General features: G+C 37.1%; 1 protein-coding gene across 5 annotated transcripts in view; it reads right to left on the bottom strand.

Annotated features, from left to right (window-relative positions):
• The window catches only part of AIMP1 (aminoacyl tRNA synthetase complex interacting multifunctional protein 1), a 43,038-nt gene that overhangs the window by 21,107 nt on the left and 4,820 nt on the right, over nucleotides 1-17,111 (bottom strand). The window contains exons 2-3 of one of the 5 annotated variants that reach the window (XM_074823231.1): nucleotides 14,256-14,400; nucleotides 9,223-13,642 (exon numbers count right to left, since the gene is read on the bottom strand). The exons of 2 other annotated variants lie outside the window; for them this stretch is intronic. In XM_074823231.1, the coding sequence (XP_074679332.1) occupies nucleotides 10,152-11,753 (1,602 nt within the window). In that variant the 5' untranslated portion in view covers nucleotides 11,754-13,642; nucleotides 14,256-14,400 and the 3' untranslated portion in view covers nucleotides 9,223-10,151. Of the gene's footprint in view, nucleotides 1-9,222; nucleotides 13,643-14,255; nucleotides 14,401-17,111 lie in introns of those variants that run through there. 2 more of the 5 variants (XM_074823236.1, XM_074823232.1) reach the window with 2 other exon arrangements.

Here is a 17,111-nt window from a genome sequence, read left to right as displayed (position 1 = left end):
AAAGCCTGGGGTATTACTGTCTGCATACCAGTAAGATTTCTTGCAAGCTACATATTCTCTCCAGGGAACACAATACTAACAGTGGAAACTTTGCCAACAACAACAGAAATGCTCCTAAAACTTCAAAGTGAACAGAATTGGTACATTTTATAGGTTTTAGCCAAGTTGGCTAATGAACTGAAGATCTGGAAATGAAGTTACATGATTACAACGGGTAGACATTTTCCCACTTGTCAAATAAATTTCTGTAAACCTAGTATTGTAACAATAACACAAAGGAATAGGTATTTCCAATAGTAATATAAAGAGCCAACAGGCTGAAATGAACTGCTTCACGGGCATAGGAACCCATACAGCAGAGTGATAACACCTGTATCTAAAAAGGGTGCATAATTTTTTTGTAAGATACACACAGACACACAGACACACAGACACACAGACACACACACACACACAAAAAAAACTCCCTCACCCAACCAACTCCTATTGGTGATACACAAAGTAAAAACAGGAAAGAAAACCAGGAATACTATATAGCTTAAAAAAATAGAATCATATCTTATTACAGATACATTCTGACCTGTTTTGCAGGAAATGTTCCAGAGGCCAACTGAAAGTAAAGTCACTTCATAAAATTGTGACTAACAAGCTGCTTTCCCTTCACACAAAAAATAGTTCTGAAAAACAAGTAAGGAGTAGCTATATTCAGACTTTCTGAAAAGGGTAACCTCCTGAAGTTACCTGGTTGATCAGCTAAGGGAAACTGATTAATTTCAGATCTCTGAGGACTACTTTGTTACCTGCAAGACATTTGGAACTGCTTCAAAATCCACCTGCTCCACTACAATGGAACTCAGTCTTCACATGAAAGACTCAACTCCTGCAGTTATTAATGAAGTTACACAATCAAAGTTGTTTAATTTCTCATCGTTCTACTTGCTGATTAAGAGTTGCCTATATTTTTTTCAACAGAAAGCACTGCCTCCTGTGGTCTGCTAAGTAACTGTAGTACCTTCACAGGAGAAAACAGGCATTATTCTACTTCATTTCTCAACACATCATGTGGAAGGGTCCCCAAAGTGGCAAACTCTCTACAATAAATCAAGACTTCCCATATAGTACAAATTACCCTAAAATTTCAACGTTTTATAAATACTGGTTTATCAACATTGGCCTTGACCTCAGAAGTATCTAGATCAAAAAATGAACACACCAAGAAGATGCTAAAAACACAAATCTTGTTGTAGCTTACTCTTCAATATTAATATTCTCTGTTTCTAAAAGCAAGAAAAAAGCCAAAACCTCCATAAAATTAATGACAAGACTTAAAACTTAAACTCTAAAAATTGTTTTTGGAATCTATCCATAGTCCAAACATGGAACCAATTACTTTTCACTATTGGAAAAGCAATCATTTAACCAAAAAACCAGAAATTGGAAGCCAACCGATTCTCAAAACATAAAATAATTATCTTCAAGCATTCCTTTTTCCAGCTGGAGGTTTAAAACGGCTCAATACTTCGAAGTTCTCAGCTTTTTCTTACAATGCTTTGTTAACATCAACACACAAAGTAAGGTTACTAACTGTAAAAAATCTAACCCACAGGCTGTTTAGTAAGACTTACTGCCTACAGATCATGTTCTGCATGCATGCATCAAATACATCTATGACAGTGATGCAGCTTTATTTTGGCATTTTAAATTCAGTAACGTTTTATGCTGTTCTCTCAGGTGACTGCTGCTCAGGTATTTCTTCTTCTCATTCTTTCCCACCGGCCTTAATGCAACACAACCAAATGCCATGTGTGTTTCAGGTGGTTACCCTGAGCACGTGTTGAATCTCAAAATATGTAAAAAGAAACAAAATCACAACTGCCTGCTTCTCCTCTCTCCCTCTCCCACATATACACTAACTCATCCACAGTAAGAGGGTAAACTTTCACAGCTCCCCACACCTCAACAGCATTCTTCATTGCACAGCTGCTTTGATCCAAATGATCACTGCTCTTCACTTTGTGCTAGCTATGGAGGAATCAAGTATTTCTACAGCAAAGCCAATCCTACTAACCTTTAGCAAAGAGCAGATAGAAATCACAAGATGGCCCAGATAGCATAAACATATGCCTTACAGAGAATGACATGTTCATGAACAGCCTCCAACCAAGACTTAAGATTAGGCAAGGAGCCACTACGGGAGAAAATAGAAGTCTGCAAAAAGACATGTTTGTTTTTCAGTTGAGGTTCTCTGTTCAAATTAGAAGTTTGTCATTAAGAAGCAGAACCAGTGGGATCTGCCTTATTCTAAAAGTTTTCAGCAATACAACGGTAATTTCTTCCTTGCTAAATAAAGTTCATTAATTTAAACTATAGAAAGCATATTTAATGGCAATTCCTCTTCCTAAGCCTTTGGTCTTAAGTCTCAAGCAGCTCTCAAATCAAACTCCTTTTCTTCTGTGAGATGTCTCAAGATGCTTTATTGTGGCCAACTTGTATAGCAAAGTGTTCTATTTTCTGTAAAAGATAGAAAGTATCAACAATCACTCTGTTTCTGCAAGAAGTGCGTTCAATGACTTCTATCTGAGCATCTTTTTTGAGTATGGTCGTTTCTGGCAGACAATCTTACAAAAACCCATAAATATAACAGAACATGCCAGCTGCTTGCCAGATTCTGCTTTCCCATGCTTTGCACTTCTATGAACTGTCAGGACACAGTGAATCGGATTTAAGAATCTCACATCACACCTTTTTATTCTGCAAAGTAAGGAACAGTAGTGAGCAGATCAAAACAGAAAGAAAAAAGAATGGAACTCTTATCTTTTGCTAAACCAAAGTATCAGTGCAACTAGGAAACTGTTGTAACTTGTCCCATCTTGTCCTGTCAGAGAATTAACAATGTCAGCTTTAACAATCAATGCTCTCTTCCAGGTTTCTCCTAACTTCTGATAAAATATTCTAGACCTGATGCTGTAAACATCTTTGACTAAGATTAACAATAGCTGATTTGATTTCACATTTCTGGTAGAAAAACTTAGTTTTCAAAACTATGAAAATTTAAACTATTAAAAAAACCTGAGGAGAGCTACAACTGATTAGTTCTGAGTTCAAGTTTTAGTTTTGACTTTATCATCTCCCTACTTCACTCTAATTAAAGCACAGATCAGCAACAGCTCTCAATTTGTCATTACGGAGGCAATGTCTAGAAATAGTTACAAGTTTGCAGTGATATAATTCTATTTCTAGAAAATTTTGGAAATAAGCTATATTCAGTAAATTTCATGCCCTTACCTATCACTACCACAAAAGATTGGGTGTTTCACTGGTTTTATATCTGCTACACATTGTATGCAATCATGGATTTTACACTCAAATATTCATTCTCAGGAAATGCAATTCTAAAGATTAAATGTTTCCAGGCTTCAAAAGACAGAGAAGAATCAGATTTACTGCAAAACACAGGTTTTCCACAGTTTTATCTGTAGAAAAATCTAATTCCTCAATCACAAAATAAAGTAAAATATGAAGCTGTTCACAAACTGTTTTCAAAAAATGTGCCTTTTAAACCAATATACAAATAGGCTAAGGTATCAGTAAGCAGCAGTGTAATGCTGAGAAGGAAACAGAAGTATCTTCGACATTAGCATTGCTTGAGACTGCTTAAGCACAATCAAAGCCCTGGTTTCCTTGTTACAATGGAGCAAAAAGACACAGTGCGCCCCATTACACTTAAATATCATTTCACCCACATTTAAAAGCCAGGCTCAGATCAGTTAAGATTTAACTACCAGCTCATCCATCTTTCAAAATTAAGTATGTTGTTAGCTCTGTAAGGGAAGAATGTAGTAGGTTTCCTGAATCTCACCTTGTCAAAGTAAGTTTACACAACTAAAAAATATGGTTTAAGGCCCTAAGCAAATGCATGTAAACGATCAAAACATGGATGTCCTTCTCCACATACAGCAAAGGAGACATACCTAAGTATTTTTGGCAGAAGAATGGCAAACACTTGAAAAGCAACAGCTAGCAACGACCAAAAAAACCCCAACCAAACAACAAAAACCCCTCAAAAACCACCCGACCCAAACAACCCCAAAAACCCACTGTATTTTTGTCAAAATTTTGAGCAATATTGATAAATTGCAGTGTAAAAAAATCAAAATCTAGAAGTTATTGTCAAATAAATCATCATGGAACCTCATTTTTGACTCCAGTACTAGATCAGTGATCCCCTACCAGGTACTAGAAACATGGCACTATAAAAGACCAAATGAAATTTTAACTATTATCCTTGTATTTTGCTAAAGAAGGAATGCTCTTTTTAATATGAGTAAAATGGAATTACAGACTAAAACATAAGAGGGTATTGTAAAGTTTGGCAATACAGTTTTGCAGACTTCAAATTGCAAAAAGACATAAGAATTCTATCTTCCTCATTCTCCCCAAACAGGTGATTGCTATAACTGGGGCTTTAAACAGTTTAACAGCCTGATGGGGTTTTTTTGAGCACTTAAATACAAGTTTTAAAATATTCATCAACTGTAAACTCCTGTGTAGTTAGTATTGAAAGCAATTTGCCAAGCAGCAAATTATTAGGCAAAGTTGTACATTTCTGCCATATGTTATTTCAACTCACATCTTTTGCACTGAGAGAGTCAGAATAATTGCTTTGCAGATTTCCAAACAACTAACATGTCTAACACAGTCCATCCAAGAAGCAATGCCAGCCCTAAGGAATGATTTGCTAGCTCTGGAGGCTGCAGTTCAACCCTTCTGGCTGCCAGATAAATCAGGCTCAGTCCCAGCTGCAGACAGGTCTTTTAGTAGCCCTAAGAGCCTACCCCTCCCTATTTTAAATGGACGTTAAGTAGTAAAAACACACACAACCAAACTTTTTCATATTGAAAAACACTGCAGTATGAAAGAGATTTTTTTAAAATGTGATGGAACATTGCACAAAAAAAAGGCCATCCACTGATACCAACTGTGAGGCAACAGAAGTTACTCAGTAATGATTATTTTTAAACACGAAGACAAGTCTGTTACATTTTTTCCTTTAAAGACAAAGTCCCAAGCAAGTCACAGCATTAATGAGATAGCCAAAATCAAATCTATGAGAAGCAATGAATGAAGAAGACGGACATATATTAGAACAAATAAAGGTAAAAGCATGAAATTTTTACTTTACAAGTATTATGACAGGCTTAATTTGAATTAAAATGGAACTCTTGGAACTGTTTGGTAGAGATCATTAGAAACTGAATAGTCAGAAGTAAAAATTATTGTAGTCTTTTGTTGAAGTTTGCATTTCAAGACTTAGATGTGAAAGGGCTCAAACCAATGAATTTCTGATTAAGACTAAACTGTGATGCATGAAAGTTTTGCATGTGTTTGTTTCCCAAGGACTCCTCAGCTGTTTTCCCTAGGCCTCTTTGTCTGTCTAGAGGAAAGTAACGCTCCCTATGTAACTCACTGATAGCAGACTCCAAGCCTTCAGTGGGCACTTGGGCAATCTAAGATAAGGGGAACTCGAACAAAAAGGACAGAGAGATACTATCTAGGGAGGACGATCTCGTCGATTTAGGAATAAGACACCTGGACTTCACTGCGCATGCTCTGAAAGAGCAGACACTGTGAAGACCACGTACTTCTTCCCTCGACCACTGAAGACCCTCACTCTATTTCTACTACGCATGCTCAGACTATGTAAATGAATTCCGGGAACTCATTATCATAAGACACCCCTTTCCAGGAAATCTAATGAATTTGTACAATTTGGGTGTATGTAAACTGATGTCCCTTGCTAGTTCTTGGGAGCCCTTATGGTGGAGAATCCCCAGGATGACGCCAGCACTGCTAATAAAGAATACCTGCTTAACAGTTATATTGGATTCTGACTGTTAATTTCTTCATTTCAGATGCCAGCCACAACATATTAATTAACTGCATCACAATTTAACGCGCTGCAACATTCAAAGGGTTAAGGTAAGTTAAGAGTACTTGCAACTTCATTCACATCCTGGCTGTAAGCTGGTGCTAAATTTGTATTCAGACAGAAGTTTTCACTAATGCTTGTCTCAGACCAATTCTGAATTAACTTTGTACTCTTTCCCATCTCTGAGCAGACACCCCAAGGACTAAACAAAAGCAGAGACATAATTACAAAGAGTTCTGTCCAGGTTAAGACAAAAGTCAAGCAGTTTGGATGCAGTTTGTAACAAATTTTTTGCCTTCAGAGCTACCAAAAATTTTCAGTAACAAAGACTGTATACAAAGTTACATGTAACTTATTTTATTAATCTTAGAAGACTGCCCAGTAATTCAACAGACATGGAAGGTTCACAACATGGCTCAAGAAAAGCAACTTCTTTGCACTACTTGACTTAAGCCTTAACAGGTTACACACCCACTTACATCTGCCAGGTCCCCTGGAAGTTCAGTAGAGATTCATCTGGTTGCGCTTTATAGTGCAGTCTGAAATTTAAGTAGCAGCTCATATGCCAAAACAGTTGGCCAGCCTTATGTATTCTTTTAGCAGTGTATACCTTTTGGATCCCACTGCATTAATATTTTAATAGTACTATCAGAATCTTATGATAAATGATCACCACGTGCAGAAGGAATTCTCACATAAATCCCATGATGGAAAAGATGCAACACCCACAACATGCTACCTTGCTTCTTTGACCTTCAGCACTGATTTCCAAACCCAAAATACATCCAAATCTTTGGAACAGAAAGCTTACATCAAAAATTGACACGGTTGGTTTGGGGTTTTTTAATTTCTAAAAGCTTAATTTTCCAAATTACAGTGTATCCAGGGCCTTTCATTGAATATTAAAAAGAAAAAAAAAAGTAGCTGCTACTCATGCTTCAAAGTATCCTCATAAAACTTGCTCAACAGGTGATGGACTTCACAATTACAGACACACACATATGCCTATAAATTCAGAAATATAAGTGGACTCAGATGCATCTGGACAACCCTGCAAGGTCAGCATATGCCACAGGAACTCAAAGAATCTGTACTGTGGTTCACTCTCTAGGGTTTTACTGGGGAGTGAAAGCTTTAGATTACTGTTATAACTACAGAATAAACTACCCATAAATCAGATAGCAGAATAATAATCAGAACTACACCAAAATCTATCTGTTGATACCAAGTAGAACACTTTTTCTTGGGTATTTTATTGAATTTTGTAACCTTATCCTAACAAAGTGAACATTCACACTACCTCCTTAATTAAGAACAGGCACAGTAGTTACAAAAAGGTAAAGAAGCAAGAAACATTTACCCCCTCTCCCTAAGACAGGTCTCACTTGAGAACAAAAATACATTTTAAAAGTATCTCTCAACATCCAATCTTTTTCTTTCGGGTTTGTCAGAGCAATAGGTATAATAACCCTTGTCAAAAACCCTAGCTGCTAAAAGTAAACTTTAAAGATTCTCCTCAGAAACTCAAGAGTTTGATATTTTATGTCAGCAATAGTCTGCAAAATAATTACATTGGTTAGGTAGTTCACAGGAACGTTGATCTCCCTTTTCAATTTTAATTCACAATACTTTTAATGTCTGAAACCTGCCTACTAGTTATCTTACATAGTTCAATGTTGGTAAAAAATCTTGAAATTTGTTACTTTTACATTAATATTGGCTTTTCTACACGTAAAAACAGTATCTTGTAGCACAGCTAAAGAAAAACAGGATTTAACCATTCAGCTAAAGCAAGTAGTAAGGTTAAAAAGTAATCATTATTTATTCATGAAAGCCTTCAGCAGGTATCATGCAGATGTACAGCAAAAAAGTGTTCTCTAACTACAACTGCGTTAACAATTGCTGGTATTTACTGAGGCAGAAACTTTAGGTATTCTTTTATGTGGTCCAAATAAAAGCTGAAGAAAATTAAACCTGAAAATGTGCGTGTTTGTGTGCACATGTGTCTGTGTGCAATCAATGCAAGAAAAATGACAAACATCTCTTAATGGAGAGCAACAAAGCTGTCAAACAAAGCTTTACCAGGAAAAGCTGTCCTTGCAGAACTTTGAGCCTGTGGTTTCAGTATCTTATTTACATAGGCAAAACCTTCCCACACAACGACCCAGTTTCATTCATCACACAATTGTACTTTCTAGTGTTGAATTTACTCACGTAATACAGGAGAATGATATTTTAATGAAAATCTCCTATAAAGATACTAACTTACCCTGTGCGGAGAAAGTTATTTATTCAACTGTGAAGAGTCTAAAGTAACTTTTAAATCTAAAGTGGGCTGACAACAACTAATCCTCAGCAGCCAGAAGCAGTTACATGTCACTTCAAAACCATGTGCCAGCAGTATCTACCACTGCATATTCCTGGCATCAGCCTCAAAACACAGGTCTTTCCTTTCATCACGTACATAAGTTGAAGAGACTTAAAATTCCTAGCAAACATCATATCTACTTAGAAAAATCTCCAGATATAACTAAAGTATTGTATCTAACTACCTTTAGGATCAACGATTTTAACTTGTGTGGTAGAAATATACAGACTATTTTTTCCCTTTTCGAGTTAAAAGAAAAAAACTCCAAAGGAAAATATTTCCAGTAGATTTACATTTCTGCAGATGAAGACTTCACTATTCTCAGCAGGAAAACAACCAATTTCTGAAGCAAAGGCTCTACAGCAATCATGTTAATCATTTCTAAACAAAGTGTGCAAAGTAATATTTCAAAGGATACTTGAAATCAAAATGACAGCTCTCCTTCTGCTCAGACATGAACATTCACCAAAGGGTTATATTATTACATAGCTATTTCAGATCTTCTACTGATTTGAAACAAGTTTTTTACAGAAAGATGCCCTTTGTATAAAAAAAACCCACCACTTTTTCCTGTACAAAAAACACTGCTTGTATTGAAGGTTTTTTTTCTTTTTAAAATGAGAATCATTTAAGTCTTATGAACAGAGAGCCACCATTCAGATTTTACACACTAACTTCACATTTTGAAAACCAAATCAGTTTGCCAAGACCAATAAAGCAAATGTAAACCCTATGCAAACAAGACACTTTTGAGTATCGTGGTTATTCTAGCTGACACACAGAAATGACTTTCCCAAATCAAAGGGGGCAATCTTGAAAGGGTTATTTTTGGCTGAGTTGTTTTCAATACTCTAAATTAGAGGGGAACACGAAAAGTTTTTTGAATTATCTTTTATCATCCTGTTATAAACGACCAGGATTCCAATCCAAGAAAATAATTGATTTATTACAAAAGACAATAAGCAAAGCAGCGCTGGGTGCGTAGGGAGTCTCTGCTCCGCCAATACGCACACTGAGTTCTAAAAAGCAGCGTCTTTTATACTCTGGTACCATCGTCTTAGCCAATCTCTTTTCATCAGATAGTTGTCCTGTTCTTCTTCCATTGGGTCATTTGAGTTGCTGGGGTACATGTCCTCCTCCTATTGAGTCTTTTGAAAGTCTCGAAGCCTTGGTCTCTTGGCGTGCTTTTCTTCTATTGGGTCTTTTGAAAGCCTCATGATTCCATCTTTTGACAGGCTTTTTCAAACAGCAGTTATATCAGCTCTAGGAGGGGTTTCTAGGAAGCGATTGCGTATCAGCTCTAGGAGGGGTTTCTGAGAAACGATTACATTGTTCCACGCGAATAGCACACTTTATATTTTACCCGTATGTATTCAAATATTCTTCATAATTATAATATAGGTTATAGTGATCACAAATCATTTCAGATCCTCACAGGGTACCATATTCTACTTTTACAATATTTCAGACAGCAAGATATTATGGTTTGACATTTACAAATCATTCAAGCGTAATGTACCTGCCTTGCTTAACTTAGCAAATTAGTTACAATGGTTTATTACAGTCCCCCCTTCTTCTTTTTATACCTCAATTTGCTGGTTAAGCTTAAAAATAGCTTCTTTAGCAGCCCCTAAAAAGGTGGCATCTTCTAGTTCAGTTTCTAATCGGTGTTCTTCTTGTTAAGTCAGTATATTGTTGCCTTAATATCATGAGTTGGACAGTTTCAATTCTGTTCTTAACAAGGCTAATTAATTTGCTTAAGATACAAGCTCCAAAAGTGAGAATTAATAACAAAATAATCAGGGGTCCCATTAAGGTTGTTATTAGAGTGGTCATCCAAGGGGATTGATTAAACTATGATTCAAACCAGCTTTGTTGAGCTTCCCTTTCCTTCTTTCTTTGTATAATGCCCTCATACAGCTTGGTCATGGATTCCCGAACCACCCCAGAGTGATCTGCATAAAAGCAGCACTCTTCTCCCAGAGCTACACAGAGCCCTCCTTGCTGTAAAAATAGTAAGTCCAACCCCCTTCTATTCTGCAAGACGACCTCCAAAAGAGAAGTAAGGGACTTTTCTAATAATGATATTGATTTTTCAATCCTTTCTAAATCTTCATCAACTGCAGCCCTTAAGGATGATAATCCTTTATGTTGTCGAACTAGAGAAGTAATTCCAGTCGCGGCCCCAGCAGTTCCTAGACCTATGAGGGCTGCAATTGTCAGGGCAGTGAGTGGTTCTCTTTTCTTTATCCTGAGGTTGTTATTATTCCAATATTTAAAGACAGTCTCTTTTGAATGATATAAAATTCGAGGCATGACTGTTATTTGTATACAAAATTCTTTGTTCTCATTAAACATAGTTAGGGACAAACAGGGAGTCAGTCCTGTCTTTGAGCAAATCCACCATCCCCTTTCTTTTGGTATAGCCCATTTATTTCCAACTTTGTTTAATCGTTGTATCTTATTTTCACACAAATTCTTTTGGTTTCTAGGTACTCTTCCTATACATGTCCCTTTCCCTCTAACTTGTTGCATAGTAAGCCCGATTTTCTTTTTATTCCATTTACATTGTTCTGGCCTATCTTCATTACTTAGGCTGTATGAAACATTAAGTCCTATTCCTTCGTATAAAGGTGGTCTTACATCATAACACAACCAACATCCAAGAGTAGCGTTAGGATTGGTACTGTTAAGGGCTTGGTACGCAGTTTGTACCAATCGCCATAAGGGGTTAGATTCTATGTGTCCAATATTTTCTTGGATATTTCTTGTGCGTCTCAAAGCAGTAATATTTTCCTGGGTATTCGTGATGTTAGCTTCAAGGTTATCTGCTACTGTCTTATTCTGTTCAATTTCATTTGTTATTACCTTATTCGGGCCTACGGGTTTAGGTTTAGGTGTCAGTGGGACAGGTCTTTTCTGGATCAGGATTAATCCTCCCCTATCAGTTCCAGGTTCCCAATATCTAAGTCCCCATGTCCTACCAATTATCCATGCTGGATCCTCTGGCTGTAAGATATCGATTTTTAAATGTAGACAATTACTATGACTTATTGAACCTCCACTGAAGTCATGTCTGGGCGGATCACATCCTTCGGGGCCCCAACTTGTTTTTAAGAACTCATCTCTCATTGGAGGAGACCAGGAAGAAGCGACTGTTTCGCAGCCCCAATAAGCACAATAATAATGACTAGGTTGATTACAATATCCTTTTCCAGGGTTGGAAGCAGGGCACAAATAATAGCCTTTCAGATTTAAGCATGGCTGTATAGGCACTAGCTCACAGAGTGAAGCAGTAAAACTGGGAGGGCCTACTGTTGTGTTTCTTTTTATAACAATTGAGTCTTCCCATCGGGCCAAGATCCATTCAAAAGGTTGGTGTATCCAATCATTTGTTACACTTTTGATATAGATTAGGTATAACAACACTAGAATACTACTCATATTTTTATGCATTGTCTTCAGTCGTAGGCTGCTAGTGGATGTATTTTCCAGATTTTATCTCCACCGTTATACCCCTCTGTCTCCTTCGTCTACTCCTTTGCTTGGAGCAATGAGGTATGAATTCTTCTCGACAGCAGTGGTATTCTTGAGGAGCTATTCTTTTCAGCCATAAACTTAATTACCTGAAGACACACAGTCTATTCTGAGTTTTATTCTAGGTTCATAATTGCCAATCGAATTTCAGATTCTAAATTTGTTGATATTTCCACCTATTTTGTTGTTGTGTCCGCTTCCAAGCAAATCTTGTGGCACACTGTCTTAAGACTTTGTGCCAATCTGCTTCATATACTTCCCAAGTTGTAGGTATCAGCAACTCCCATCCACAAAACAAGGTATAAATCTCTATTTGAGCAAATTACTCTCTACTAACTATGATATTATCTTGGCATTGCATACAATAAAGTTGCCTTTTAAATGAAATACAAGACTATTTTCTATTACAATTTGAACATTGACAAGTAACCCAACATGAGTGTCCAGAAGTAGGATCTTTTTCTGTTAACTGATATAATTTTACCGTAATTTCCCCTTTTATTACTTCCATATTTATTCCCAGTTTAACAATTAAATCCTGTCCCAATAAATTGTTTTCTGCTTCTTCAACTAAAAGAAAATCCCCTATATAAAATTGACCTTCAGATTCAAGTTGCACATTTTTGATGATAGGAACCCTAAAAGGTTCTCCCTTCGCTCCCACCACTAGTGCAGTGCTTTTGCTTACTTGACACCCTGTGGGTACATACTTAACGGTGGATCTTTCTGCTCCAGTATCTACCAAAAATATAACTTCATTCCCCTGGGGACACAATTTTAGGTTTATCAAGGGCTCAGATGGTGACTTTGTCCCCAGGATATATAGCCCCTGACACCCCTAGTCTTCATTCTTACACATCTCAACCGAACGGCATCTCTTATACTCATGACTCCGTTGTCTTCGTTCGGATCTTCATGCACCAGAATTACGGGTAAAAAGAATTTTTTTACTGCAGTTTCCTTTCCAATCCTGGAGCTCCAAATCTTTTACTTATTGCCTTTCCCTTTTGTTCGTTAATCTCAAGGGGCGAGCCTTGGCTGGTATTTTCTCAGGCCGCAAGAATTAATTTGCGGGGCGCCTCCCGGGGAAACCCAACCCCGGATGCCACCCGGAGATCACGTCGGGGTCACCAATTTTGTTATAAACGACCAGGATTCCAATCCAAGAAAATAATTGATTTATTATAAAAGACAATAAGCAAAGCAGCGCTGGGTGCGTAGGGAGTCTCCGCTCCGCCAATACGCACCCAGCGCTGCTTTGCTTATTGTCTTTTATAATAAATCAGTTATTTTCTTGGATTGGAATCCTGGTCATTTAAAACAATTCCTTGCAAAACTCTAGCTGTTACAGTGCAGTGCCCCCACCTTCTTCTTCCCTCTGTTAATTTAACATTGCATACTTTTATGAATCGTTTCTCACAAAAATGTTCACGCACTGGTACTGAAAAGAACTAATTTAGGAACACCACTGTTACTAAATATCTGGTTTTATGAGCACTTGATAACACAATTTCAAAGTAAGTGTACTCAGTAGCCCTTTTGGGCACAGTCCAGAATAGCAACATGGTTATTGAGTTAATAGTATGTTCGCCAAGGTAAACTTACGGAACGCATCTTCTATAAATACTTAAGCACTGCTTGACAGAAAGCACAGATATATTTTATCTTTTAATGGTACCAAAAAAGTAAGTAGTCCTGTAATTGCCCTTCAGAACCTTCTCTGTAGTTGTATGTAGTGAAAATCATTTGAGGTTCACATCTTTTAAAACTTCTAGGATGAAAATTTTCCCTTCTTTTAAATACTAGATCTGTGCAGAGAGAGAGAGGAAAAAAAAAAAAGCAACAAACAAAACCCTTGTGCACTCATCTTGGACATTGAGAGGGCTGATATCAGCTATTAAGACTGACAGTATCTGACAGAAAAATACTCCAAGCAGCTTTCAGGGAATAGCAGTATTTCATCTATGAATTCAAAGCTTCTTTTTTTTCCATAGTTTAAGACAAATTGAGCTAAATTCTAATTTTGCTGTGTTCCAAATTATTCTACTAAAAATCCAACCATTTAAAACCAATTATTTTCAATTAGAATGTCTTCATTTAGCATCTTCAAAAAGTGCAAATAGCAGGTAAGTTCTCAGTTAACTATAAACTATATGTAAAGGGAAAAAAAAATCTGTGCCTAGCTCTTATCACTAGCATTACTTTATAGACGGTCATATGGATGTGAAATTACTTACCTACTGGGACATAGCAGGGTAATTCAACCCCTAAGAAAAGATTAACTTCCCTGGTGTACAATTTGGTGTCATATCCTAGCTGGCAACAGTGACTTCCTTAGTGTGTGACTGTTATCAATTACTAGAGCACTTCACACAGGAGGTTTCAAACCTTACAGTAGGACAAGCATGAATGTGAACTTACAGCCTTCACTCCAGAGCAGCTGCTACCAAGCCATAGTGCCTCTGGCGTGCCATGCGCAAGCCCACGCACTCTTGTGGGAACAGCAGTCCCTAGGTGCCCCAGCCAACTGAGCTGCTGAAATGATCTGCTCACTTATCTTCGGAGTCTGAAACAAGATGCCACTACAAAGCTGTATATTAAACTGTAATTGAGAAACACTCTGGGATAGAAACCAGATCCAATAGCCATGGATCATTTCCGAGAGAGGGTCCTGAAGTCAGAGACTAATCTTTAAACTATTAATTCATACTCAGTTGAAGTTATGTTGGGAAAGCTCCTGACGAGAAGGAAATGGAAATAAGTCTTCTATAATGGGTAGTCTTATGCCAAAAGATTGTACCAAATGATCTCAAGAAGAGATTTGTTAACTCAAGGCAATTTTTTTATAATATTTTACGCATTGCCAGACGCTTTCAAATGTAAAAAGCGTCTCAGAACCTGTCTGCATTCAGATAATTAGGATATAAGACAACACACCAGGGAAGCAGTTATGAGAGAATTCAAATTTCCTCTAATCCACCACAGAATCTCTGTCAAGTTTTTTCCAGCATTCTGAGGAAAGAAGAATGGGTTCTTCCACACGAGTAGTGTTTAACATTAGGATGATGCTTAAATATAGTATATATCACTTTCTAATACGAATTCTAGTTTAAGCTTCCCTCTCTACAGTTTTTGAAGTCAAGGAACAGTTTCTAGGCTGTTATATAATTTATATAAAGTGGCATAAAAATTTAAGAATTGTATACAAAGTTGAAATGTAACAAAATTGTAAAAGCTAGGTCAGCAGAAGGTATCTCTTTTCTGGAATTTCTCTCTAAAAATTGTACACAGCAAAGAGGAATTTATCCAATTCCCATTTCAGTAAGATATCTAAGTAATTTTCTTTAGAAACAGCAAGTGTCAACAACTGATTACAGCTGCTGCTACAGACTCTCACTGATGCATTTAAACATGAAAATAGATCCATTTCAGACTATCATGACTCTGGGTTGTAAATGTAACCTAAGAGAAACCTTATGTTTTATCTCAGTAAGCAGAGATGATTCTCTCACTTATCCCTTTAAAAGTAATTTATACTTTTATTAATAATGTTCACACTCCATATGGACAAAAAAAGGTTTTTTGGACCCTATCAGAAGGCTACTGACCAACTGACAATATTCTGACAAAACAGAATGAATCAAAACAAACCACAAATGTGCAAGTGGACAACTGGAAGGTGCTCCACTCCAAGACTTTGAAGAAAAGATTATTCAGATGGTGACTTGTTTCCTAGTTACTTTTATCCTCCCATTCCTGCCTCGATCCCACGGTAGGAGACAAAATTTGTTGAGTAACAGAGGAACAGAGCTAAGGACATTCAAGAATAAGAATATACATGACAACCCAGGAACAAGTTCTTCAGTGGTCGCAGACTACTGCTAACGCAGCTCACTCTTAGCCTGTAAGCAGCAGCATTGGAATTATTGGAGTAGATTAATTACCATAGCAAAATAAATAGCATACAAAAGAAAAAATGAGCAACTGAATTACTCCTCTTCTTTTCCATTTGAACCAGTTATTTATAATATTATATTGAAAACTGAAATTGAAAATTATTTTACAAGCTAGCAATAATAAAGTAAGAGGGCACTAAGATCTGAAACAGCCACCATCTGCCAGTCCTGAAAGGCATGCCATTTTTAAGACGGTTTCTTGGAGGGCAGGGGGGAAGTCAAAACTGGCTTTAAAAAGAAAAAAAAAAAAACCTATAAATTACATTGATTTCTTTTTGTGTTGGCCAATCACCTGGTATTACAGAGTATCACCCAAGAGCAGGCCATGACTTGCATCACAAGTAACTAACTGTTTCCTAGAAAACTGAACAAGGATCTGGCACACGGAATTTTGTCATCACGAATGCCAGTGATTGCCATGCCTAAAACCACAGCTGTAGTTGCACGCTGAATTTATAAGCAATTGTCAGAAGCACAGAGTATGCTCAGGCAAGGAGCTTTTCTTATTTAAATATAAACATGTATGCTTGGACAGTTTAGAAATGCTCAAATGAATATCGTGACAATCTCAAAACACTTGAGCCATCACGCTACCCAAGCAAAATAGCACTTTTTTATTATGCTAAAAAAGTGCTTTACCTTGTTCTGTCTATCAGACCTATTCAACTAACTGGAACCACAGGGGCTAAATTTTCAGGAGGGAAATACCTGCCTGCAAAATGTTTCATGCTTGTTATGGACTTCACCATTAGAAGACTTTATGTCTCCAAAAGTGTAAAGGCAAATAACTAATGAATTAATGAATTAACACCACCCCACAAACATTACAGAGAAGAACAACTTCTCACCTGGGAATCTATTCCCTTGCCATGCCCCTCCCCTCCAGTTTAAAGAAAAAAAAAAAAAAAATCAGCTCAAACTTGTAATTTCTCTAGAAAAGAAGTGTGAGGGAGACAGGAGGAAATAAAGGAGAGGCAAGTCAGGAAAGGCCTGACTAGCCACATTTTATTATAGGCAAAACTGTCTCAGTCACTCAAGAGCCTTCCCACTCACACTGCACTCATGCATACTCAAGACCCCCCACAATTACACAGATACTTGCTTTTGTTCAGACTCTCCTTTCCTGTCTCTCAACTTTTTAAAGACACTTCAAAGAAGATCAAAAAGCTTGAAAGAAGTGTAGTTGTTTAGTCTATAGAAGAGAAGGTAGATGAGAGACTTGGTCTTGGTCTTCAAACATAAAGAAGTTGGTACGAGAATGTGACTAAACTGTTCAACAGATCTACTGCAGACAGGAAAAAGCAAGGAAGATTTAAGTTAG

Source organism: Strix aluco, chromosome 4, assembly GCF_031877795.1.
Source record: "Strix aluco isolate bStrAlu1 chromosome 4, bStrAlu1.hap1, whole genome shotgun sequence".
Classification (NCBI taxonomy): domain Eukaryota; kingdom Metazoa; phylum Chordata; class Aves; order Strigiformes; family Strigidae; genus Strix; species Strix aluco.
This window is presented reverse-complemented; position numbering and strand designations above follow the sequence as displayed.